Source organism: Camelus bactrianus, chromosome 16 (assembly GCF_048773025.1).
Source record: "Camelus bactrianus isolate YW-2024 breed Bactrian camel chromosome 16, ASM4877302v1, whole genome shotgun sequence".
In the NCBI taxonomy this organism is placed as follows: Eukaryota; Metazoa; Chordata; class Mammalia; order Artiodactyla; family Camelidae; genus Camelus; species Camelus bactrianus.
In genome coordinates, this window is record NC_133554.1 from 33966568 (window position 1) to 33992592 (window position 26025).

General features: G+C 53.2%; 2 protein-coding genes and 1 long non-coding RNA gene across 5 annotated transcripts in view; 1 reads left to right on the top strand and 2 right to left on the bottom strand.

The window, feature by feature from the left end:
• Positions 1-11: 11 nt before the first annotated feature.
• PDK2 (pyruvate dehydrogenase kinase 2) lies at positions 12-15690 on the bottom strand. Its single transcript, XM_010949162.3, has 11 exons — positions 15426-15690; positions 13476-13617; positions 6327-6398; positions 5815-5999; positions 5293-5382; positions 5012-5089; positions 2909-2985; positions 2718-2816; positions 2438-2545; positions 1672-1785; positions 12-1095 (listed from the first exon to the last, which is right to left on the bottom strand). Exons 1-11 carry the CDS (start codon positions 15541-15543, stop codon positions 955-957), a joined length of 1224 nt encoding a protein of 407 aa, XP_010947464.2. The 5' UTR covers positions 15544-15690; the 3' UTR covers positions 12-954.
• On the top strand, positions 8897-12595 carry LOC123615078 (uncharacterized). The gene is made up of 2 exons (XR_012499510.1): positions 8897-9375; positions 10248-12595. It is a non-coding gene; the product is annotated as an uncharacterized LOC123615078 (long non-coding RNA).
• Positions 15691-20934: 5244 nt separating the features above from the next.
• Positions 20935-26025, bottom strand: part of ITGA3 (integrin subunit alpha 3) — a 28579-nt gene continuing 23488 nt past the window's right edge. For 2 of the 3 annotated variants that reach the window (XM_074343020.1, XM_074343021.1), the window contains exons 24-27: positions 25030-25128; positions 22325-22450; positions 21799-21941; positions 20935-21073 (exon numbers count right to left, since the gene is read on the bottom strand). In XM_074343020.1, the coding sequence (XP_074199121.1) occupies positions 21831-21941; positions 22325-22450; positions 25030-25128 (336 nt within the window). In that variant the 3' untranslated portion in view covers positions 20935-21073; positions 21799-21830. Of the gene's footprint in view, positions 21074-21798; positions 21942-22324; positions 22451-23291; positions 24915-25029; positions 25129-26025 lie in introns of those variants that run through there. The other variant, XM_074343022.1, reaches the window with a different exon arrangement.

Genomic DNA, 26025 nt, shown 5'->3' on the forward strand with positions numbered 1-26025 from the left:
CCAAGCCACTGTCTCATTCGATCTCTTCTTTACTGTGGATGTCACTGTCACCATTATAGCCACTGGGAGGAGCACACAACTTTAACCCCTTGTGTGCTAAGGGGAAGGGTGGGGGCATTCGGGGCTATAAAACTATGTACACAGAACATTCTAGGGAGGAAGCCACCCTGAGCACGTGTGTGTCCGGGCACAGTGGGAGTTGGGGTCTGGACTTAGGGGGACCTGGTGGGTTTGGGGCAGGCAGGTGTATGCATGTGAAGACATGCAGGGGAAGGGTTTGGGAGGTGGCAGAAACATTGCTGGGGCCACTTGCGGGCTTTGAGCAGCTTGGCTGGGCGGCTGACTTCTGGGTCCTCCTAGGTTCCTCAGCTTTAGGGGTGAGCCCCAGGTGAGAGACCCCTCCCTCCTAACCTTGACCTTAAACTCAGAGCAGAGGGAGAGACTGCAGGACCAGGTCCCTGCCAGGGACCTCTCACTACCCCAGATCTGGAGGGTACCCAGTCCCTTTCTAACACTGACACTGGACCTGGGCCAGGGTACCAGCAAGGGCCAGGGGAATAAGGCAAGCCAGGACATCCGCTTGGGAGGTCAGGGCTGTGGGAGGCAGTGTGGGAGACCTAGGACCCCGGCAGAGAAGTGGCAGCTCTGGGCTCAGAGCAGAGGCCTGCCATGGAAACATATCACTGGGACACCCGATCAGGATGGAGACATCCCCCAATCCTTAGGCACGGTCCACAGAGACTGAACCCAGGGAGACCACTAGGGGTCACCATGGACACAAAGATTGGCACTTAGGGGCCACCACAGACGGATCACCACAGTGATGTCCACAGAGACAGAAGCTGGTCATCAAGGAGAGCCTCCCCCCACCTGGGGGGGATGGGGAGGGTCACCATGGTGGCCGGTCCCAGAGACAGCAGTCCATCCTCTTGGGTGCAGATGAGTGGATGGCCTTTAGCTGACACGGTAGGTGGAAGTGTTCTTGGGCTCTGTGCTGGGCACACACCAGTCGCCGGCCTCCTGGATGGTCTGGTAGTGGCGCCAGGCTGACTTGTTGTAGACGGGTAGGCGCTCCACTGAGTCCGTGGACAGGGCCTGGAGGGCAGCAGGGTTAGCCTCTCCCGCTTCCCTGCGCCTTGCCCACTGTCTGGCAGACCACCCTTGCCCCAACGTGAGCTCTGGTGACTACTGACTGTGGCCCACACATCAGCCACCCAGGTGCCAGACACTGGCTGAGACAACTAACCCAGAAAGACCCATGAAAGGGTCTGTCCCTCCTGTGGCTCACTTCTGCCGATTCAAAAAGGGTGCTCACTCCAAGGGTAAGGGAGAGCGAGGGAGGAGGCTGGGCTGTGTGACCTTGAACAAGGTCACCAACTCTGGGCCTCAGTCTCCCCCTGAGCTGAATGACAAGTTCTCTGTGGTTCCCCACCTTCCTTCTGAGTCTGACAAGTCAAAGGTTCCCAGGACAGGGGTCGTAGTCATGCGCCATGACTCCCTGAAACTGCCTGCCAACTTGGGGGTCTGGTGGTTGGGGAACTGCAGCTTTGCTCTGATTCTCAGTCCGGAATCAGGGAAAGATTGGAGGGATGGAAAAGACACCTAAAAGGCCAATCCTGCCTGACCTGTCAGCAAGCCTCCCCTCCAACCCCAGCCAGGCTCTGCCCTCACCTTGAGATAGATGACAGCGTCGGTCCCAAAGCCCTCCATGGAGAAGAGCTGCAGGTCCCCCTGGAAGTACTTGGCATAGAGGCGGGAAATGGGGAGCCCGTACCCGAAGCCAGCCTGCAAAGGGGCAGGAAGGGAGAGCGATGAGACGCTGGCGCCTGGAGCTGCAGGGATGGTGTGCTGAGTGAGGAATGCTGAGCTGGGGTCATGCAGTGGGACTCCTGGAAATGGGGTGGGGAGGGGACATGAGAAAGGGACGGATCTGAGGCAAGATGTGGGCCATGGAATGAGGGAAATCACTGGCAGAGGGAGGGAGGAAGGCTGCAGAGCATGTTGGGGGTAGGGAGCAGCAGGCAGGGCAGGGAGAGGAGCTCTGGAAGCCAGGGGTCTGGGCAGATCACGAGACTCCTCTTAGTCTCAATTTCCCACACCCAGCCTTGCCTACTCCGTTGGGTATGGACAGGGAGGTGAGGTGAGTTGAACAATACTGAGAGAGGTGGTAACCTTATGGAGAGATAGAGGGGCAGGGAGAACTGAGGCAAGGTAACAGACAGGCACCTGCAGATAGGGAGGTGGGTGCAGACTGGGGAGAGATGGGAGGAGCAGGGAGGCCCAGCAGACTGACATCACACATGGCCACACGAGGATGGAGAGACCATGGGAGACAGGGAAGCAAGAGATGGGGAAGAGAGACAATTTGACAAAAAGAGACGAAAAAAACAACAGGCATTCTTTGGGAGGTGGTGGAACTGGAGTGCAGCCGTCTCACCAGTGGGGTTCCCCCGGTGCCAGGCTGGGGCGTGGGTGCCGTGGAGTACATGTAGCTGAAGAGTCGCTCGATCTTCCTCAAGGGGACGCCCCCACCTCGGTCACTCATCTGGGGAAGATGGGACATGTCAGGGGCTCTCCAGATCTCAGTTTCCTCCACACCCCACCCCTGACCTTCTCATGGTCTTCCTTACCCCCAGGGTCTTCCCTAAGCCCACCTCCTGGCAGGAGAAAAGTCTCTACCCCACACTCTCTGGACCCCAAAGTCAAGGGTCACATACTTTGATGGAAAGATCTTCCTCGCCCAGGGCCACCATGACCTTGATAGGTGGGAGAGTGAGGCTGGATTCATGGCTTTCCACAGTTGCTCGCATGGCATTCTGTGCAGGGAAGGAGGTAGGAGATGGGTGAGTGCAGCCTAGCCTTGACTGCCCCCCATCCCTCACAAAGGACCACCCCACAGCCTCCTCACCTTGAAGAGTTCAAAAAGCATGTGGTAGAGGTGGGAGGGGACATAGACCATGTGAATTGGCTGTTTGGAGTTGGATGCTGCCAGGGAAGATCAAGACCAAAGATCAGGAAATTGTTAAGAGGTGAGTGAATGGTGAATGTAGCCCCCAGCACTCAACCACCATCCAGTGTCCATCCATCTGCTCATTCACCCATCCATCTATCCATTCATTCAGTGTCCATTCAACTATCTATCCATATGCAATATCTGTTCCATTCCCATACAGTATCCATTATATAATGTCTGTTTGTCCATCCATCCATCTATCCATCCATCCATCCATTCATCAATCATATCCATTCAACATCCATTCATTCCTCTATCTACCCATTCAGTATCCATCCAACCATCCTTCACTCTATGCATCTGTTCAAACATCTATCTTTCTCATCTATCAATTTATTCAGAGCACAGAGCCATCCTTCGATTCATCTATCCATCTATCCATCATTCATCTACTCCGATAGTATCTGTCTATTCTATATCTAGTCTACTAGCATTCATCTGGCTACCAGAATCTCCTGGAATGCTTTTTCACCTAGGGGAAAGGGAATGGGGCTGCCCAGATGTTCCTGACACCAGCATCCTACTTCCCAAGAATCAGTCTATCTCAGAGAGTTTCTTGGTTTTAGGGACTGAGTGTCTTTTCCTGTTGCCTGGCACAGTGCTTTGTATGCAGCAGCAGCTCACTAAAGGAGCAATGGATCAATAAATGAAAGGATCTCAGGTCCTGTGCTGGGCAGTGGAGACATAAAGATGAATAAAATTCAGCCCTACACTTTTGGAAATTCAAGTCTAGACAGAGAAATGCACAACTGACTTTCACATTAGCTGTTGTACCTAGAGCTGTGTGCTAGGTCCTGGGCTTTGCCCTGGGGACCCTGAAATTAAGTGGCCTGCCTTTTGGTCTCTGCCCCTAAGTAATTCAAACGTGCAATATACAGAGATACACCTGGGGCAGGCGGGTGCCTAACTGGCTTCTCTGGGAGATCCAGGAAGGCTTTTCTGAGGAGCTGGACTTGAACCAGGTCTTAAGGGAAGGCTAGGATATGGGCAGCGTGACGTCCAGGTACAGGGGCATGAACACTTCAGGTTTCTGGCACGCAGGCCTGGGGTGGCTGAGGAGCAGGTGGGTGATGGGGAGGGTAGAGGTCATTTCCAGGTCCCTGGTCCTCTCCCCTCTGCCCCTGGTTCATCAGCAAGTCCTGGCCCCTTCACCTCTAAGATCCAAGATCCAGTCCATTTCCTTCTTTCCATCTCTGCTACCTTCCCCTCCCCTTGCCTGGATCCTGCAATGACCTCCTAACTGTTTTTCCTGTGTCCTCTCCTGCCTCCTCCAACCTCTAAATATCTTTAGAATGGAAGTCAGATCCTGTCATTACCATCCTTCATACCCTCCAGTGGCTTCCTCTTGCTCTCAAAATTCCAGCTCCTGTCCGTGGCCCATGGGCCCTGCACACCTGTCTCTTTCTCTCACCCATCACACCTTCAATCTCCCACCCCACCACCCTGGTCCTTCTGGTCCTCGATTACCCCATCCAAAGTAGGAACACCCTATAGCCAACCTCTTGTATCCATTATTTCTTTTCTTCCTTTAGTAACAGACGCCTCTGTCCCTTAAAGTTTTAACTGGTACAGGACTGCCCAGCTAGAGACTAAATTCCCAGCCTCCCTTGCAGCCGGGAAGAGCCAGGAGACTTAGGGAAGTGATATGCTCAACTCTTGGGCCCTGCCTTTCATTGTCATGTTACCCCGTTTTATTTCCTTCCTGTCACTTATCATGATCTGAAATTACCTTGTTTATTATTCGTTCATTGCTTAAAGGGCCCCCGTTCCCCAACCTCCCCAGTACCAAGAATGTAAGCTCTGTGGGAACAGGGACCTTGCCTGTTTACTGCTTGATAAATATTTCCCAGATAAACCAGTAATAACAATAATACAATAATAGCTTGGCTTCTCCCTCATCCAGGCAACAATTCATTTCCTGACTCCCGCTTCACTTTCCTCTCTTGTGCCCCCAGCCCTGAGACAGACAGACAGACAGACACAGCCTCACTTACTCACCACTGATCTCCTGGATCTCCAGGTCGGGTGAGGCCATGTAATACTTGTCACACAGGAGCTTGGCCATATCATAGGCATCTGAAAGAAGACAGGGGCCATTCAGGGAACAGGGGGCTCCCCCCAGCAGCCAGTCCTCTTGGCACAGACACAAGGTGTCACCAACATTATACCCAAGGAGATCTTGCCCCCTCCCCCTGGGGAATGGGTCACCCTCTGGCCAGGTAAGCTCGGAGGGGTCACTGGGGCACCTCTGTGGGTCAGGCACGGTGGGGACGGCTTACCTTTCACCACCTCAGAGACGTTGCAGTTGGGGTCGATGCTGCCGATGTGTTTGGGGTGGGCTGGGTTGGTGCTGCCATCAAAGATCAGGGCTGTGGGCAGGAAGGGAGGGCGCTGCTGGTGGGGGCACAGAGCCTGCCTCACTGCTGCCTCGTGCCCTGGCTCCCCAGCTCTCCACTTCTATTCCTAACCCTCCTGCCATCTGGCCCCGACCCCTCTAACCCCGGCTCAGGCCATTTTTGGACCTTTGTAGGCCTGAACAATTCTTCTCTGAAGTCTTGTCCCCACACATCCCATGTTACATTTATCCCCCTCTTTTGCTATACGTTTAAAAATAATTTTTACCATCTTGGGTTTGAAATTATTTGAGTATGAGGAACTTATCATAGTGAAGACTTCTGGAATGAGAAACTCTAGACAACAACCCGTTTCTGAGTGTAACAAGAGTTTACACACAGAGAGGTGACAGAAGTTTGCATTCTGTAAACATCTGAACAGCCAATGTGCCCGCCGCGCCCGCTCACTGTGCTGGTTGATGAGCATGCGGATGGATATGCGGCTGAGGTAGAAGCGGTCCAGGAAGTACTGGATGTTCTGGTTGGAGACGGGGTCGTCGCCGTAGGCGTCCTTGTACTCCAGCACGCCCTGCGCCATGGTGGGCACCACGTCGTTGTGACGGTTTCGGATGGTGACCAGGGCATCGGTGAACCTGTGGAGGGTACAGACACTGGCCGCCACCCCACCCCAGCCCTGGGACACCCTCAGACTCTCCCCACTCTGACTTCCTCTCCACAGTGTCTTCACCCACTTGATTATTCTGAGCCCACTCCTCCCAGAACCCACCCCGAATCTCCCACCGCCTGCTTGACAGCCTGGGAGCTCTGCAGGGGCAGGGCCTGGACCCCCCAGCAGACTCAGGGCACACCAAGGACGGGGGCTGTTTCCCCGTCAGACTGGATATCCATTTCTGCCCCCAGGGCTGTGACCTACACCTGCCCACCCCCCCCCCCCCCCCCCCGGCCAGGGCCTCACTCACTGACTCAGGGTACGATGGTCCTCAGGGTCCTTGTCCAGGAACTCCATGATGTCCAGGAGACTCTGGACATACCTGTGTGTGGGAAGGGGAGGGGACATCACTTCAGCTCGGGGCCGGGACCCTTCCCGCCCAACCCCCCTTCTGTTCTGCGCCTCCAGTGGGCACCACGCTGAGCTGGGCTGCACAGCAGACAAGCTGCATCACCGATTTTCTCCCTCCACTCAGTCTGAACATGAGCCTCCCCGACAACATAGTAGGCTATGCAAGGAAACCTCTGATTTGTAGGTTCTTAGAGCACTTTTGCCTTGGAATCCTACAACAGCAGTCTTCCAAGGGGCTGAGTGACCACCCCCACCACTGGTCTCCTGGATTAGGAGACTGAGGCACAGGCTGAGCAGGGGAGGGCCTGCCCAAGGCCAGCAGTGAGAGAAGGCTGGGGCAGGGCACTCAACCTCCCTGGGCCCTTCCTGGAAACAGATCTTTATGTCAGTTCTGCAAGGCTGTCACTGCATCCCGTGGGGCACAGGTGGCGGCGTGGCCAGTGGAGGGCCCTCACACAGTAGGCGTTCAGTGAGGGAGGTAATAGCCTCACACCCTCTGGGCCCGGGCTGAGTGGGCAGGTCTGGGCTGGGCCCCAGGAGCTGTGCAGTCTGCCTAGGGAACTGGATTTTAAATGGGTGGGAAGGCTCGGGGGTGGGGTGGGCATGCCCAGCTTGACACTGGGTGGGACTGGAGCCCATGGAGAGCCCAAAGGGGCCGGGGCTGGCCAGACAGCGCCCACCTGGAGCCACTGTCCCCTGCCCCGCAATGTGTGGCAGGACTCCCACGGCTCCCCTGCTAACACGCTCGGCCCGCAGCTCGGGCTGGGGAAGGCAGAGAGCTGAGCTTCTCTCGGGCAGAAACACTGCCAGCCAGCAGGAAGGAGGGGCTGCGAGAACCCTGAGTGTGGAGGGCCCCTGGGGCCTAACGGGCTCTCTGGAGAGGGCCCCCCACAGTCAGAAGCAGTCCGATGCGCACAGTGCTCCTGCACCGCGTAGTGCTGGGCTGCTCCAAGTGCTCACCCGCTGGGCCCGCGGTTCCCCCCGCCCGAAGCGCTCTGCCCCTTCACCTCCTAACTGCTATTCTTCCCTCTCTTGCTCAAGCCAGTAGAGAAGAGGGTGGAAGAGCTAGCTTTGGAGCTGCCTCTGCTCCCAGCTTTGGGCTTTTCCAACTTTGAGCTGTGTGGCTCTGGGTAAGTCATGGAACCTCTCTGGGCCTGAGTTTTCTCATCAGAAAAAGAGAGGGTCTTGTACCTACTGCTATCACTACTTTTTGGTGAGAAATATGATAATTAACACAGTGCCCAGCACATAGCGAGCACTCTCTAAATGTCTGTTCTTGACATGAGCCGTGGTTCAAACAGTGTCAACAGCTGAGTGCACCCTCTGAGTCCCCAGGTGGCACGTGACGCACTCCTCCCAACTGGGCACAGGCTCTGAATCACACCATGTTTGACTCTTTCATGCTCTGGACAGCCACCAGTGGCAGGAAGGGGGCTGTCCCAGCCCTGCTGGTCCTGCCTGCCCTCCCCACCCAGGGCCGGGCACAGCGCCCGGCGGGAGGCATCACACTCACGGCAGGGGGAGCCCAGAGAGCAAAAGAGACCAGCTTCCCCTCAGTACCCTCTCCCCATCAGACAATCAGAGTGGCCCTCCTACGGCCTCACCTCGGGCTCCCTGGAGACTAACAACAGCTGGCACTTACCCAGTCACTGTCAGTGCCCACCTGCGTTCACAGTCTGCACAGGGTCTCTCATTTCCCAGTAGCCTTCACAAACATGTGGTATTTCCCCTTTGTGCAGACAAGGAAACCAGTTCAGAGAGGGCAGGTAATATGCCCCAGGCCACACAGTAAGCAGCTGCGCTGGGATTCAACCCAGGTTGGTCTGATGCCAAGTCTACATCACATGGCCAAGTGCTCACTGTCTACACCTGTCCTAACAGTGATGCTGCTGGTGTCGATGGTGAGGGCAGCCAGCATTTACCGGCCTTGTGCCAGGGCTCTGCTCTGTGCTTACCTGTTCCCCAACTTTAACCTCCACAATCCCCTGTGGGGTGGGCGCTACAGCTCCACCCATTTTACAGTTCACATGCTGAGCTGGGACTCTCTCTCACAGGCCTGCGTCACTCCACATCCCCCGTCCCCTGATCATGCCCACAATAAAGCTTCATGCTCACATGATTCTTAGAGGGAGAAGGGATCTGGGAAGAGGACCTGCAAGGATGCAATGCTGGACACAGGTAGAGAAGGAAAGGGAGGAGACCAGCTGAGTGGGGGCCAAGCGGAGAGGGAGGGGGTGGGAGCTGGGGGGCCTGAGCAGCTGGGCCGGGAGTAGGGCAGGGACAGACTCCCTGCACCCGGCCCCGCCCTGGGTAGGGTGAGAGCTCCAGCTGCTGGCACCGCCCCTCTGTGGCTGCCTAATGAACCCTGAAGGGCAGAATGGGGGCCGGGTCACATGGCCAATGAAGCAGAGCAAAGGGCACCAGGATAGACTGGCACCAGGCAGTGCCTGCGAGCACGGCTATGAGGAGAGCTGCCAGCCTCAGGCCTCCGGCTCCGGACTGTGAGGCAGGGTTCAAAGCCTCCGCCTGTCTCCCTCTCAGGGCCATTCCTTCAGGGAAGTGGACCTGGGTGTCCTCTTGGAAGAGAGAAGATGACAATGATTCTTCCAGGGGAACCTCGCCTTGGACTGAAGCTCACCATGGGCCTGGCAGACCAGACCTCATCCTTGGGCCAGATCTTGGCCCTAAAAAGGGAAAGACACTGGGGAGGTAGTGATGCTGGCTCCTGGGCTGCCCACCCCAGAGGGCCAGAGAAAGAGCTGAGCTTAGACACGGTTGGTCTGGATCAGTGGTGCCATGACAGAGGCGTCTCCTGCCCCCGGCCAGGCAGAGCAGGCAGTGGGGCCCAACGTGACGCCTTAGGGAAGGCCTGGCCTGCTGACCTCAGCGGTGAGCAAGGCTGCCCACGACTCTGGGGTGAGACCTGGAACTTCCTCCCCTGACTCAAGGTAACGTGGAAGCCTCGAACCCTGCCTTCTAGAGATTTCTAGCTAGTCCAGAGCCCTGGATTTGAGAGGTAGGAGGGGTGGAATTAGGGGAGAGGCAGAGAGTGCATGTGTGTGTGTGTGAGAGAGTGTGAGTGTATGTGGGTGTGGGCGTAGGGATGCTGGAATGAGTGTGTGGTGATGGGGAGGAGGGGTGCACAGGCTTGTGTGGGGGCAGAGGGAGCACTGAGTGAGTAGGGGAGTGAGTGTGCGTCTGTGGGTGTGTGCGTGTGTATGCACCGTGCACTAGTGTGTACAGCTGCGGGGGACAAGGGCTGTGAGCAAGGCGGAGGCCCTGTGAGGGGGGAGAGCTGACCGATGTGGGAGCTGCTTGTGGAAGGGTGGCGGGCGCCGCCCTGAGCCAGGCCGACTTGGGTCCTGCTGTTGGTTGTGCTCTCAAAAGGCCACTGAGCCTCTCACGTCTGCATCTGTGAAGTGGGGCTGGAAGCAGCAGGCACTTGGTAGGACCGCAGCATGGACTAGTGATGACATGGGTGGCTAGTCTCCACTCTGATTAGGTAAGAGGTATCTGAGGGATTTAGTGGCAGGATCTGGCTAAAGGCCCAGCAGTGGGCCTGGCGCGGAACAGGCCCTAGGTGTCCAGAACTCGTGCGTGGTCATTCTTTTCCAGGACAAGGACTGGTTTGGGGTGCACACACCTTGCTGATAGACAAGAGAGGTGCAGGAGAAGGTGCTGGCCATACCACCTCCCGCCCCTTTCCCTGCAAGCCCTGCAAAGACCCTGTAGGTGACAGGAGTGACTCACTGTCATCTAATTCTACTCTGCAACTCCATTTCTTACACGTACATCCTGCGGACTGCACACCCCTCTTCAGGCTGTCTGTCTCCTTTCTCTCCTGAGCACTGTCAAGGTTACTCCTTCTGTGCCCCCGTGACACCAGCCGTCAAACCCATCTCGGTAAAGAAAATCTACTTTCCCACTGACTTGCTCTACGAGCTCAGAGATCTCTGACTGCAGGTCACTGCCCCAGCACGCGGCACTTCCCTTTCCCTTCGAGATGGCAGCCTCCAGATCACACAGCCTGGGATGGAATTCTGGCTCGACCACTGATGCCCTGAATGAGCTCAGACAAGTTTCTTAATCTCTCAGAACCTCAGTTTCCTCATCTATACAATGGGGATAACAAGGCCTACTTCATAACTTTGTTTGTTGTGAAGGTTAAATGAGTTATTAGGGGGACACACTTGGAACAGGTCCTGACGGCCAGCAGGCCCTCCACGTATATCCACTTCTGTCATTGTCATCGTGACCATTACTACACGGGCTAAGAAAACCTGGAGGTGCTGCCGCCCACAAGCTCAGGCACATCATTTGTGTTTAGAGTTGTCACTTTCACATCCAGCAGTGACATCGGACCTTTACAAACAGAATGGACCCCACTTTACAGAGAGGAAAGCCGAGGCTCAGAGAGACCATGTGCCTGGGCAAACAGCAAGCGTCCAGCAAGCAGCAAAGCCAAGCCTTGCAGTCAGGCACACCGAAGCCACATTCGGGGCTTTCCGCTACCTTCCAGTCACCTCCAAAACAGGATCCCACTACACCAAGTCTATCCACCTGAAATCATTTATCAAGAGTGTACGGAGCCAGGAATTCTTCATTTGCCCACAGTAATTCCTGCCTACAACCTCTCCCCTAGGTGAGTAGAAACTCCATTAGCTGTTACCACATATTAACTATTACCACTACTACTACTAATAGCATTGGCACAGGACTTGCCCGTTTCCCAAAGGAGAGGTTTCGCTCCTTACTCATTAGATTCTGAGGCTAGTGGCCCTCTTGTAAGTCTCCCTGGTAGGTTGTCCCCCTCCTCTCATGCAAACTCTGCCCACCTCCACTGCCTCCATCATCCAGGCTGGCAGGTGGTTCTCCTGGAGAGAGGGAGGTCTGCCCTCTCTCACAGTCAGGTGCCTTGTCCCTGTCAGGAAGTCCTTCCTTCCCTCAGACCACAGTCTCTCTCGCTGCATCTGATGCCCATTCTCCGGAAACAACCTCAGCAGGCTGTCTCTTCACTGTCAGCACCCTCTAGCAAGCAGTACTTGGCCTGCTCTCCTCTAAGTGGAACCATCCACTGGGAAGTGTTCTCTCTTGTCTAACTTCACTCCCTCCTGCTGTTGCTTGACATTACTCACTTCCCATCTTTGAGGGAAGAATGAGGTCAGGCCAAGCCCCCACACATGTAACTGATTTTCAGGAAGGGGCTCTGTGGGGCCCAGGGCATCACAGGCAGTTCAGCAGCTCCCTGCCCTCCCTCCCTGCATCCTCTGACTCTCCTAGGAACACACTGTCCAAGGAGAGGCCTGAGAAGCCCTGCCCCAGAGTCAGGGACCAGCTGGAGAGGCAGCTAGGTCACTCAGCTGGATAGAGCTGGAGGAGGCTGGGGACAACAGATGGCACCTTCTGTCTCCTCCCCATGCCTTCCACACTGCCCGATGGCAGGAAATGCCGGTTGGCTCAGAGGTCCTGGACCTCTAAGGGACAGGGCCCAGCAAGGGGTGACCTCGTTGGGTTACATGAAAATCGGGCTCTGCCCTCCCCGTCCCTCCCTTGCCAGCTTGCACTAACAGCACTATGTCCACAAAGCCTGTGCTCAGATGCTCTAGCTCGGCCCTTTCCTGCCTCCACACCTTTGCACAAGCAGGGGCTTTTTTTTTTTTAATTGAAGTACAGTTGATTTACAGTGTTTCAGGTGGATAGCAAAGTGATTCAGTTACATATACATGTATTCTTTTTCAGATTCTTTTCCATTATACGTTATTACAAGATATTGAATGTAAGTCCTTATGCTATACAGTAGATCCTTATTTACCTATTTTATATATAGTAGGCCCCACAACTTTCTGATTCAACTAAAATTCATTGTGCACAGACCACGTGCCTAGCCTTCCCTTATCCTCATTTAATTAGAATGAGTTATGCATTTGCATATCCACGCATAGAAAAAGGCTGGAAAGGCACCAGTCAAACCTTATGAAACCTTAACAGTGTTTGTTTAAGGGGTGGAGGGTAGTGGTTGGCATTCTCTTTTATCTACTTTTCTGTGTTCTCCAAATGTCAAAGTGAACATGTTATAATTCTGCAACGAAGTAAAAAAAAAAAAGTCAATGTTATTTTAAAATAATATTTTGATTTTAATTTAAATAAAACGAACTCTTTAGCAGCTCACTGCTCCTACCACTGACTATGTAGCTCTTAGTTTGCCCTCTTTTATTCTCCCTGTGAGATGGTGGGCTCCCCGAGGGCAGCTGCCGCCGCCGACCTCCTAGACCCAGCACAGCACTGGGCTCCAAGTAGATGTGGACACCCTAAACCCAAAAGAAAACCACAGCTATAGCCAGAAGAACAGGCAAAAGATTTCTGCACACGTGCCACTGAAGACCAACCATCATTAGCCATTTACATGCCCAGTGACAGAGCAAATTGTTGTTTATATTCTTCATGTGACTGGCCTTTGGCTAATGCCATTCAGTTAGTTATCCCTGGACAGGGTTTTTGTTTACTGAGGATTTCTCCCTGCTAGTGTTGCTCTGTGCAATAAACTTTCGATCTTTGCCCATCCAAAGCTCTCTGGGGTTGGTACTGTGCCATCTCTGGGCCTATTTGAGTGTTTTCCAACATCCCAAACCGGCTGACTTGTTTGGATTATATAATGTGAAGACTCGCTTCTTCCTGTTTCAGTTTCCCACAGTTAACCCAGGTAAATATTATCCAACAGGTGCTGCGGTTTCAGGACCAGGGCTGATGGCAATTGCTGACGTTAGCCTGATTTGGGGTTTTGGCTGTGAAAATGATGGTTTTCTAGGTGGAACCTGGCGGATCCTGGCTTTCCAGAGAATGGAAGCTGGTATGTATGGACCTGTCCCACAGACATGGAAGCCAGGAGCTTGGTCTTTGTCCCTGCCCTGGCCGAGGACTCCCACTTGACCTCGGGACTTCTACCGCTCCGAGCCCATGCCTCGCTGTCCCCACCTCCCTCAAGGCTGCTGGGAGCAGGGGGCACCTGGCGATGGAATGCGAGGTGCAGAGACCTAGCCAGGGGTCTTACCAGCTCTGTACCAGCTGCACTGAGGGTGTGCTCAGCACCCGGTCAGGAAGCAGGTTGATCTCTTTCATGATGTTGGCCAAGCGCACAGGCAGCTCCTGCCTGAGGAAGGTGAACGAGGTTTTCTCACAGGCATTGCTGGACCCTGGTGGGAGAGGGAAGGGTGAGCCCACACAGTCGCAAACCACTGGAGCCAGAGGACATCTTGGGGGTCAGGTTGACTAAATCTTTCATTTCCTGAGGGTTCAGAGAAGAGACCAGGGGCACAGGACAAGGCGTCTCTCCTGATCCCTACGGTGCACCAACCACCGCACCACCCAGCCTAACCCTTAGGGAGGCTGCATCTTCCCCATACCCCCAGCTGAACCCCGCATGCCTTCAGCCACAGAGGCCAGGGCCACCCCGGGCCAACTGGGAGCTGCCTCCAGCCCAAGCTATCTCACTTCTCTTTCTTTTCCTCAGAGCAGACACGAACTTTGGTCCAGCTGGGCAAAAGAGCCTGGGAAACCCATCCCTACCTTAGGATAAGCTCCCCCTGGCCGAGGGGAGCTATGCCTGGACCTCCACAGCTGCAGGGTCCCGGTGTCATCTCTGGCCCAGCTGGTCTTTAGGGCTACGGTAGAGTTGCCCATACATTAATGCCCACCCACCTGTGAGGTAGACAGGGCCTGAGAACTGGGGTCCAATACCTCAGTCTTTGCCCTGGCTTCACGATAAAGAGGGGATGGAGAACTGAATGAGGCCATGGCCCAGAGTCAGGAGGTTCTGGTCCAGGTTCTGCTTCCAACTCTGTCACCCAGGGCACGTTGTCATCCTCTGAAGGTCTGTTTCCCCCACTAAACTCCCAGTGGACCAAACCCTACTGTGAGTCCCTCCCAGCTGTGTAATGGGGGTCCAGTCAGGACTGGACAGCTGCTAGGGGCTGGGACTGGGCTTTCCTACATGGAGGGCGCAAACAAGGCAGGGGGGCAGGCAGACAAGTCCTGGGGAACAGGTGCCCTATGTTCTGGCTGCCACCTCCCCACCCCCTCCCATCAGTGACACAGCTGTAACCTGAGCCAGGCACTGTTTCCTCAACTCTTGAGAGACCTGGGTATTCCCTCCTAATCCCCAGCTGGCACCATGGAAATACTGTATGAACAGATAGGAACCACACAATGCCTGTTTCAGTCGCCACGCTGGCACAGTCTTGCTCTTGTTCCAGAGCTAACCCCAGAATGCGATCGGGGCCCAGGAACCCAGGGCAGCCAAGGGTGGGTACAAGCCGCCTGACTCCATCTCATGGTGCCCCAGGCCTTTGCTCAGCGGGGGACAGACGGCCAGGCCGCAGCAGATTTGATCTTCAAGTGTCCTTGTCCACTGGGACAGCTGGGGGCCAGATCCTCCAGTGGTTTGAGGTGTACTAGTCAGGGCCTCTCCTGTTGACTCTTCTGAAAGTGCCCCCTTCCCTCACTGACCCCATGTCTAGGCCACGTCTCCTTCCAGATGGCTGCACCTCCCAACCCTGCCTTGTTACTCCCACCAGCATCGCTCCCATTCTCTCTCTGACCCTCACTCTTCCAGTCACCAGAACAACCTCCAGTAACCCTTTAGTGCCTGGATACATCCTACTCCCTTCCTGCCCTAACATCACTGCCTCACTGCCCATTCCTCTCCAAGACCCCTCACAAAGCCTGGGAAGACACCTTGGACCCCTCCTTTTCAGTGCCCTCACTTCCCCGCTAACAATCCAGTCGAGAGCATCTTCAGCCGGGGTGCCCTTAACTCTTTCAAGGCCGGCCAGCCCCTGCCTCCCTGTTAACCCTTTCCTGCCTGGATCCCTGCAAGCAACACTTCCCTGCCACTCAGCCTCCTTTATCCTCCGCATTAACCCTTCCGGCCAGGACCCCTTCATCTCCACCCCCCACCCCCTCTGCGGGCCCCCGCTGTTAGCCGCCTCTCACCCACTCGTACCGAAGTCCAGAAACTGCTTCATGGACAGCGGGGACGGGGAGAATTTGCTAAAGTGCTCGATGTACTTGGGCGCCCCTGCCAGGGACGCATTCTTCAGCAGCGCGCGGACCCAACGCATGGCGGTGGCGGCCGCGCCTCGAGCTCGGGTTCAGACTCCGGTCCTCGCGCGGGCAGCGCCGACGCTCGGCTCGGCCCAGCCCGGCACCGCGCCGCTGAGGCCGCCTCCTCCCTCGGCTCGTCGCGGCGCCCCGACGGCGCCAATGGCGGCTCACAAACAACTCCTGGAGAGCCAATAGTCTCTCGCCCCGGCACGTGGCTGCCGCTGGGCCCGCCCCCTTAACCCCGTGTTTGCCTGGAGCGGCCTGTTGTTGTCGAGAGGCCGCGGCGAGAGCCCGCCTCCCGGGTGTCACTCCGCCCTTTCTTCCTCCGGGCCCGCAGCCTGGGTTAACCCCTCCCTCCCCAGAGGCCCGTTATTCCTCTTCCTCTCACACTCCTTCCTTTCCCCGCTCCCTCCCCGAATCTCCTTCACTAGTCCTCCCTGAGATCGCCCGGGTAGCTTTCAATGCATCCCTTTCCTCCCAAAGCGGCCTGTTTCATTTGTTCTCATCTCCATCTGTTCTCTCAGGAGGCCTGGTGGGTTCCCAGTCCGGATGACAGTGGCTGGGACTGTGAATGTTTGCAAACTTCGGGATCAGGATGCGAGACCATGTTAATCCTTTATGTAGACGTGCAGCCACACGCTTGCACAAAGATTCAAGCGGCTCAGGAAAAGACGGCATTTTGCTTTTCTGGTTAAAAAACACGCAGTCAAAACCCTAACTAACGCCTAGCTCGGCGGAGGAAACCCCTACCATCAGTGCTACAAGTGAAGTTTTCAAAACACTTTTATTTTATTATTTTCTACTCGACCTGAGCAAGCAACCCTTTTCGCACTAGGCTTCCTTCGAGAAAGGTCCTGGAAGGTGATTTGTGCTGGAGGTCGGGAGCCCACCCTTCCCCAGCAGCCTGGCTCTCTCGTGGGAACATGGCGCGCCCTCTTGTGGTAGAAAGTGGTATGTCCTGTCCTCGGACTTAGCCCTTTGAAGTGTTTTTCACTGTTGGTCCTGGCCGCACGATCACCAAGTGCCTAATAGGTGCTAGGCTTTGTGCTGGAAACGAGAAACACAGATCGGACTGGGACATGGTCTTTTTCCTGGGTCGTTTCATTTCCCAGTTAGGGAGAGAGCAGCATAAGTAAATAATCAAATGGTTATAACAAAATGCTATTATAGTCAACACTGAACTATGGGCAAGGCTTTACAATGGAAGGGACTTTCTTAGCTGAATGAATAATAACCTAGGTACCAGACATTGTTTGCACGTATTATCTCATTTAATTCTCCAGATGCTATTATTATCCCCATTTTATAGATGAAGAAGCAGGTTCAGGGGTCATTCTCAACTGAAATCTGAACGTGTTTAGTTCCCTTGCTCACAGCCTTTTGATGGTGCTCCACTTTTTTTTCAAGTTTCCCAGTCCTTACATTTTATTATTTTATTTTTTGAGGGGGATAATTAAATTTGTTTGTTTATTTTTAGAGGAGGTACTGGGGATTGAACGTAGGACCTCCTGCATCCTAGTGCTTGAGCTACACCCTCCCACCTCACCACTTCTTACTGGAGCCTTTCCAGTTCTTACACAAGCTCTCTGGCTTGCCGCTCCAGCCTCATCTCTTCCCATTCCCCTGCTCAGCTCCCAGCCATACTTATCTACTGCCTTGAACCTGTCTCCAAGCTCTAAGCTGTTGCAATGCTGTCTCTTATGTCGGGATCATTCTTTCTTCTCTCTTTCACCTGCCCATTCTTCAGGTCCCTGATGCACTGTTATGGGCTGGGTTATGGGCTCCTTCCACAGTTCCTTAGGCCTCCTGATCTGGCACCATTTTAGCTCTTATCACGCTGAGTGTTAATCATCTGCTGACTCACCTGTCTTCCCAACTAGACTTTAAACTCCATGAGGGCAGGGCTATGTCTGTCTTATTCACTGCTCTGTCTCAGCATCTGGCACAGTGAAGGGAAATGAAGGTGAAAAAAGAAGTTGGGGGTCATCAGGGAGCTATGCCACAAGGATATCAGGGAGGACCAACAAACATCCACCCAGCTAGCAGTTAAGTCATTGATGATGCTGGTGAGTGCAGTCTTCAGGTTGCCCGGAAGAGTATACAGAAAAGTGTATGTAAAAAGCCGAGCCCTGTGTCTGGCACACAGTATATAATCAATAAATGGCAGGTATTACTATTATTGTCAAAATTAAAGTAACAAGGAAAAGGCTGTAATCTCTGAGACTACGTGTAAGAGATTTCCTATGACTCTTCCCTTAGGGCTAGACTTCCATAATAGGGGCTCCGTGCTTGGGTCAAACTCCTCCTGCAGAGACTCCGCAGGATGGTAATGGGAGCGGTGTGGTGTATCAGTCAAGCTAGGTTGGGGGGTGGGAGATAATGAACCCCCAAATTTCCCACTACATGTAAGACACTGGCTGGTTGGGGGGCTCTCGGGGACTCAGGCTGGCAGAAGCTTCATCTTAACACAGGCTGCCGCGGCAGCAGAAGCAGAAGCAGAACTGGGAGAGTCTCATCCAGCAGTTAACTATCTCGGCCCAGAACTGATCCACTTCTCTCCTGCCGACTACTCATTGGCCAGAATTAGTCACATGGCCTCATCCAACCAGGGGGGCCCAGGAAGTGCAATCCAGCCACGTGCCCAGAAGAGGGAGAATCACTTTATGGGTTCTTTCAGTGATACAACAGCCAAGACCTCTTCTGAAACAGTTTGGAGGTGCTACAGCTTCAAGGAGCTCAAGAAGCTTGGCATTATAAATGGTCCTTTCATAAGAAGTGGGCACTGCTGCATCTCTGCTGGTATCTTTCATTAAAGTATAGCTGAACCAGTCCTGAAAATGACTTACTCGGGGTGTGTGTGTGTGTGTGTGTGTATGAGAGAGAGAGAGGGAGAAAGAGAGAGAGAGAGGGACAGCAGACTGTGAGTTCTCATCCAACAGGAGATGGGCTGGGCCCCTGGGAAGCTGGCCACAGGAAGTGGTTGCAAAGGACTGGACTGAGATGGACTGAGCTCTGCTTTGACAACCCACACGTGTGTTATTCCTGACCCAGTGAATAACTCAGATTCTGGAAAACAAACTGAAGTTTCCAATGACTGGTTCTGGGAGCTCTGGGTAGGGGCTGGGGTTTTTTCTGGAGAAACTGGACATTTCACTGTCAGTCAACCTGGGAAGGGACAAATCCCAGCACAGAAAGCGGGAGGCGGGTTCTGGTAGAGAGGGTGGAGGGCAGACAGCTGCCACCGGAAGGCAGCTTCAGGAGGGGCCCGGGACAGCGGCCTGGGTCTGTGCACTCTGAGTAGCTGACCCAAGGATCTGTCTCCAGGTTTCTCTGGGTAGTAATTTCCAGCTTTCTGTCTTGCCAAAGGTCACAGCCTTGGGAACAATTCACAGAAGAAATGTGCCACAATTTAGGACAAAGAAGTCATAGGGAAACAGCCTCGCTCCACCCCCCAGGTCTGTGTGGCAGAGATAACCTTGGCACAGAGAAGGCAGTGGAGAACTGGACCCGATATGGTGGCTGTGGGCTGGGTACAGAGCACTCCTGGAGGAACAGCCGCAGACTAGCGCTCCAGGTACTCCTGCCCGGAGGCTGGGGAATGGATACTATGACCTTTCAGCTTTCCCAGTCTTGGGTCACTGGTTCACCTTCTGATCTACTCATCATGGAGCCTAGGGGTGGTCATGGGGAAACCGAGGCAGTAAAGCAGGTTCTTATCTAAATTCAGCCTCCAGACTAGGACTCTCATCTCTCCAGCCAGGCACCCAGCCTCCCTCCATCATTACCCAGGACTACCGGTTTCTATAGCAAAGACGCTTCCTGCCTCTTCCAGACCCTCACACCACCACCTCTACGCCCTCCTCCTTCCCCAGAGATAGTGCACTGTCCACCAAGAAGCCATTTTGGATTCCATCCAGTCTACTCAGGTCTTTCCCCTCCTCAGATGTTCTGGATCTCAGTTACGTGTCTATGACCACCCCTTAGACAGGGGCACCCCTGGGAACAGAAGCAGGTATCTCCTCCACAGAACTTCACCCTCCCAGTGTCTAAGACCCCTGCACCTGGCTTTGTCCACCTGGGGGTCAGCTAGATATCATGATCCATCAGACTGAATGGGGCTGCAAAGGTGGGGGTGGATGGAGGCAGCTGCGGTGTGTACAAACTGGGAGCTGTTTACTGGTTGCCGTGAGAAGCCTATATACAAAGAAGGCACAAGGAGGGGAGGGAACTCCCCTGCTACAGTACCGTGGAAGGGGGTAGAGGCTGGAGAGGGGGCCTGCCAACAGGCAGGGGTCAGGAGAGGTTTTCTGGAACCAGCCTCAACATCTAATGGGTCACAGGGGAGGAGGCAGAGCCAAGTTGGCTCTGAAAGCCAAGGACAGCCAAGAGCTCCACTTCTCGGTCCCCAGCCCGTGGTCACTGGGGGCAGAGTGGAATCTGGCTGATAGAGCAGGCACAGGGCTCCATTCCTCCTCTACATTCAAGTGTCGCTCCCTCTGTGATCTTGTGGGGGTCGCTCCAGGCCTTCAGAGGCTGGGATGGTTAATGTGGATGAGAAGTGGTCTCTCCTCTGTATCCTTCCAACATCTCCTTGGCTCAGGACCGGTCTCCTCCTCTGTTGAGGATTCCAACATGCTCCCAGGGCAGTCCCAGCAGTGTGTCGAGGCTGTCTAGCAGCATGTCCATCTTTGTTTCTTCATGGCTGCATTTCCTGCTAGTGCTCGGATCGGCTGAGGCTGAGGACAAAGGTTTTGCAGTGATGCATGAAAGAAAGCCATCCTGGGGACCTTCTTTCCAGTTCATCCTGCTCTTGGGTCTGCACATGCCAGATCCTGCAAGCAGCCCCAGGGACAACCTCAGGTAGGCGCCCCACTCTCTGGCATGGGTCCTGGGAGCTGCAGCCGGGGTCCTGGTTGCCTGGCTCCCTGTCAGTAGTTTTCATCTCGAGGGCAGAGTCAGTTCAGTGACTATGGCTCATGATGGGTCCAGTGTGAACAGAGGAGGTGTCACCACATTGGGGGCCTTTTCCTCCTGGCTCTGGTGGAGCCCCTTTGGCTTGGTTTTGGCACCTTTGGCAGAGGCTGGGACATGTAGGTCCACGCACCATCCAGAGTGCACATACACAGTCCACAAGCAGTGCGACCCACACATGTGCATATGTGTCCAGGGCACAGGGCTGCGGTGCTCAGCCATGCAAGGTCCATGGTCCCAGCCCTCCCTCAGGGAGAAGGCCATGACCGGGCGGCACATGTGTGCACCTGAGCAGGTGTGTGTGCCTGAGCCTGCTGGTGCCAGCCAAAGGCAGCAGCCCCTGCGGGCTGTCGGGGCATAACTTACGATAAATAGAAGAAAGGGACACAGGGGGAACAGGGGGTGGGATCAGGGATGGTGTCAGTAGTATCGGTCCCGAGTCTGCCAGCTGGTCACCCAGTGCTTCTTGGTAGGCAGGGTGCTCCCTGGAGGTGGGTAGCGCTCTTCCTCCCGGATCCGCACGGCATGGTACTTGGGCATGATGCGGTAATAGCGGGTCCGCTTGAAAAAGTCACACTGGAGGTGGGGGAGACGACGAAGGCCATTAGCATCCAGCTTTTGAGCCAGCAGGAAGATATGCCCAGCCCCTTCCTTCCCCACCCAGAGGTCCGCCAAGCTAGGACCCCGGACCCAAACACAACGCCAGCTCCCTGTGCTGAGACGGGGAGGACGAGGTTCCCCACCCCAGGCCCCAGAGGAAGGAGGAGTTGAGGAAGGCAGAGAGCAGAGGGAGAGGCAGATGGAGACAGAGGGGCAGTCGCCAAGATTGCTGCCGGAGTAGCTAGGAGGGTGGTGGTCTACCCTTACCACAGTGTTGGGAGGGTCACTTTGTCACCCTGAGGGTGGCTCACAAGAGGAAAAGTGCAGTCTCTACTAGTCCCCTCCTTCCCTGTAGAATCACTCTCAAGTTTGCGTGGTGGCCTACAGAGGTGGGTCCTAGCCTTGGCCCAAACCCAGTTCCAATCCCCAGAGAGCAGAGGAGGGCAGAGAAGGGTTTTTTAATGGATCCCTCTCGGGGTCTCAAGTCCTTGAGGGGCTCAGTGGAGGGCTGGTGAGAGCATACAGCCTGAGCTCTCCCAGGGTGTGGACGGGAGGCCAACAGAGTGGCCTGCTCTCTGGGGTGGTGCTGGGGACAGAGTGAGGTGCAGAGAGGGCCCATAAAGGAAGAGGAGCAGACAGGACAGAATCAGAGGCCCCAGCCAGCTGGGGGCTTGGGGAGGGGGTCCCAGAGGCCGCGTTACCCAGGTGGGCCGGGGGTGGGGGGCTGCCCCCCTCAGTAGTCGTCGGTCAGCCTCTCCGTCTCTGACGGCTGGCTCTTCATCTCCGCCTTCTGCCTCTTAGCTTCATACAGAGCGCGAGTGCGGGCTCGCTTGAAGAAGCCGCACTGCGGAGGGGGGGAGGTAGGGAGGGGCCATCAGGGGGAGCTGGGGGTGGTCCTTGCCAGCAGCACTCGTGGACTAGGGCTTAGGGCCGGGGAGCCTGGATACGTGGGTCCCAGCCCCAGTTTGGTGGCGTGGCAGGAACCAGAGCTCCTGGTTCCCCTTTCTGGCTTGCAGGTCCCCCCATTAACCCAGGCACGAGCATCCCAGTGGGTATGGTAAGGATGGGGCAGGGGGTGAGACTGGAAGCCAGGGAGAAGGTAGGGAGGACATGGGGGAAGGGTGGGACAAGATGGAAGTGAGGAATGAGATGAAGGGGGAGTCGGTGAGGGTCTGCTGGCAGGAGGTCCTGGAGGGGGAGACCCAGTGCGGGGCTGGGTGTCCTAACCTTCCACAGCAAGAGGATGATCAACCCCAGCAGCAGCAGCCCGGCACTCACAGCCACAAGCACCAGCCATAGCTCGATCTCGGCCGGCAGCTCCTCCACCAGGTCAGAGTCAATGTCCACTGAGAACTGGAGGAGGTGAGAAGGGGCCCCTTAGCACAATGCTCACTCATCCTTCTGTTCCAGCTAGGCCCAGGACCCTGCTGTTTGACCTACTGCCAGTAGGGGTCACTCAGAGACTGGAAAAAGCCCCTGCTCGCCCACTGACAGCAGCAAATTCCTCCATTCCCTGGTTTTTCCTGGGTGCAGAGCTGACTCCAAAGGAGCAGCCTCAGATCTGGGAGGCAGCCTGGAGTCTGAGTTTGTGACCCACACATCTGGGCTAGGGTACCAGCTCCATTTCTCATGAGCTGTGGGACCTTGGACAAGTAATTTCACGTCTCTGAATCTCCATTTCATGCTCTCTAAGGGGATCATAATGCCTACCTCATGGTATAGTAGAGTGGCCAAAAGCATGGGTTCTGGAGCCAGACTACCTGGGTTCAAGTCCTAGCTGTGCTATTCACTTGCTGTGCTATTCACTTGCTGTGTGACTTTGGGCAAGTCACTTAACCTCTCTGTTGTTCATCTGTAAAATGGGGATTATGATAATAATACCTACCTCATAGGTTGCTGGGTAGGATTAAATGCATTTAATATGAGTAAACTATTTTGAGCAATACCTGATACCCAGCAAGCACTCCATAAATATTTAACAAAACACCAAAAAATGCATAGTATATAGTACCATTTTTTCTTTCCCTACAATGAAGATATATATATAATACATATTATTGTAACATATTACAATATTTACATATTATATTTTATATATATTTATATATAGAAAAGTATTTTTCTGACTATACATGACTATTACTTCTTTAAAAATTATTTTGATTATTTTTAAAAATATAGATGATATAAAGAAAATTGAAGGTTCCCAGTAATTTTATTCTATAGAAATAGCTATCTTCAGCATTTCATTGAATCTCTTTCTGTATTTTTAAATGCATATGTTAAACATATATTCTTTTTTCTTCCACATAAATGGGATCCGTGTGTACTATACACACTCGTCTGTGACCTTTTTCATCATCTTTCAATGTCAATTAATAAAGATCAACCTAACTCTTCTGATGACTGCATAGTCACTGGAGGAAATGTACCATAATTTATTGAACCAATCTCCTACTGAAAGACATTAAGATCGTTTCCAATTTTATGCCATTATAAACAATGCTTTAAAATATCCCCATTTATTTATGTTCGCATACTTGTCCTATTAGCTCCTCAAGATATACTATCATGCTGGATGAAAGGAAATGTGCATTTTAAAATTTAATAGATATCGACAAATTCATCTCCAAAAATAATCCATCAATTTATACTCCAATCAACAGCATTTCTTTCTTCCTCATCAGCACCAGACAGCACTATTCTTTTTAATATTTTTCTAATCTGATAGGAAAAAGATTTTACTACTGCTATTTTTATTTCTTTACTATTGAGTTGAACACTTGTCTTTCACCCTATGTGCACTGCCTGTTTGTCTTTATGCTGCCCTTTATCTTTACATATTAAAAATATATCTATCAACGCTTTGTCATAAATGCTATAAACTTTTCAAAGAGCAATATATCATTTGCCTTTTTAGTTTTTTTTACCGTCTGTTTTGCTGTTTACAGATTTAAAATTTCATATTGTCTAATTTGTCAAATTTTTCCTTTGTGACTTCTGGGTTTAATAAAAGAACTCCCTCTCTGCATAATTAAAGATCATCAGTAAATTATTTCCTGAATTTCCTTCTGGTATATTAGATTTTATTTCCTGTATTTAAATATTTAATCTAACTCAAATGTGTTTTTGTTTATGGTGTGAGGCAGGGCTTTCTTTCTTCTTTCCAAATGTGTTCTCCCAATACTACTTAATCATCTACCTTTTTCTACTGATTAAAAATGCCATCTGTATAATAAAATAAATTTGTATTTGTTCCATTGATCTTTCTGGCCCTTCCTCCACTACCTTAATTTATTTTAGGAAATGTACCATAATGTAGCGAGCTTTCTTCTTTCACCTCCTATACAAATCTCCTACATATCTCCACTTCTATCTTTTTCACAGCATATTATTAGCAATTTTGTCATATTTATTCTTCCCGATGTAACTCAGGATCAAGTTTGGGAACTTTTTTGTTTTTGTTTTTTCGAGGGAGGAGGTAATTAGGTTTATTCACTTCTTTATTTTGAGAGGAGGTGCTGGGATTGAACCCAGGGCCTCGTGCATGCTAATCGCGTGCTGTACCACTTGAGCTACACCCTCCCCCACGTTTGGGAACTCTTTTTGCGAGTTTCCACAGAGATGGAACATATTCACAGAGATGCTGTGTGGATCAAATAAGCTCCAGCAGAGATTCTGAACCCTGGCTGCACAGTAGAATCACTGGGGAGTACTTTCAAACATACCAATACTGTGTCCCACCTCCACAGACTCAGATTTCATTGCTCAGTGGTGCAGTCCAGACACCGGAAGTCCTCCAGAGGATTCCAATGTGCTGCCAAGATTGAGAACCACATAGCTACAGTGTGTGAAAGTGCTCTGAGAAGATGCCCTGCGCCCCCACGCCCTAGCCAGGCAGGCACTGGGGTCTCTTTAACACGCTCACTCACCCGCACTGTCTTGTTCTCCATGTTGATGGTGGGGATGCTGGTTCGGAGAAACAGGGTGGCCCAGCTGGCTACCCTAACTCGGTCAAAGTCTCTGTAATCCTGGAAGGGGAAAAGAATGAGTCAAAAAAAAGCAGCTAAACCCTCTGAGCCTCCCTGCTGGTCCTAAGCAGCCCCCCACCCCAGGACACCCTCCTGCTACACAGCATCCTTAAGCAGCACCCCAGAGGACCTGACACCAGGTCTCTCCTCCATACACATACACACATCATTCATTCATCTGTGCATCACGTCCTGTGCAGGATGCTGGGACAACAGAGACAATGAAGGTCACACAGTCTAGGTCCCATCTTTGGGCTAAATCTGGCCCATCACCTGGATTTGTATATAAAGTATTTCTGGCACCCAGACACACCATTCATCCACGTATTGTCTGTGGCAGCTTTGTGCTAAGTCGCAAAATTGAGTAGCTACAACTGAAACTGCCTGGCCCACAAAGCTGAAAAGATGCATAATCAGGTCAATTATAGAAAAGGTTTGGTATAGATGCCATGAGAAAGCTGGAACTGCAACCCAGAGTAGAGCGTGGTAAGCGCCATGCATGGCTTCTCAGAAAGTTCTGGGGGTGTCCAGAGGGGGAGAGGTCATCTTCAGCTGGAAAAGTCAGAAAAGACCTTGCTGGTGGTGAAGTATCTGAGAGATCTTGGAGGATGAGCAGGGGTTGACATGCAGAGATAACAGATAGGAACTGGCATCCAGGGGAAAGGAACAGCATTAGCTAAGGCAGGGAGGTGCAAAAGTAATGGACACACAAAAGAACGAAGGACACACGAGAGAAGGTCATCTTGGCCAGAGCCAAAATGATGTCATGTGCGCACACAATTTCACGCTGGCACAGCACAGAAGAACCGGCATACAACCTATCATGCATAAATCTCAGTGCTGTCACTGACACACTCGGGCACACACGTGCAACTGTGGCCTCACCCTCTCCCTGTT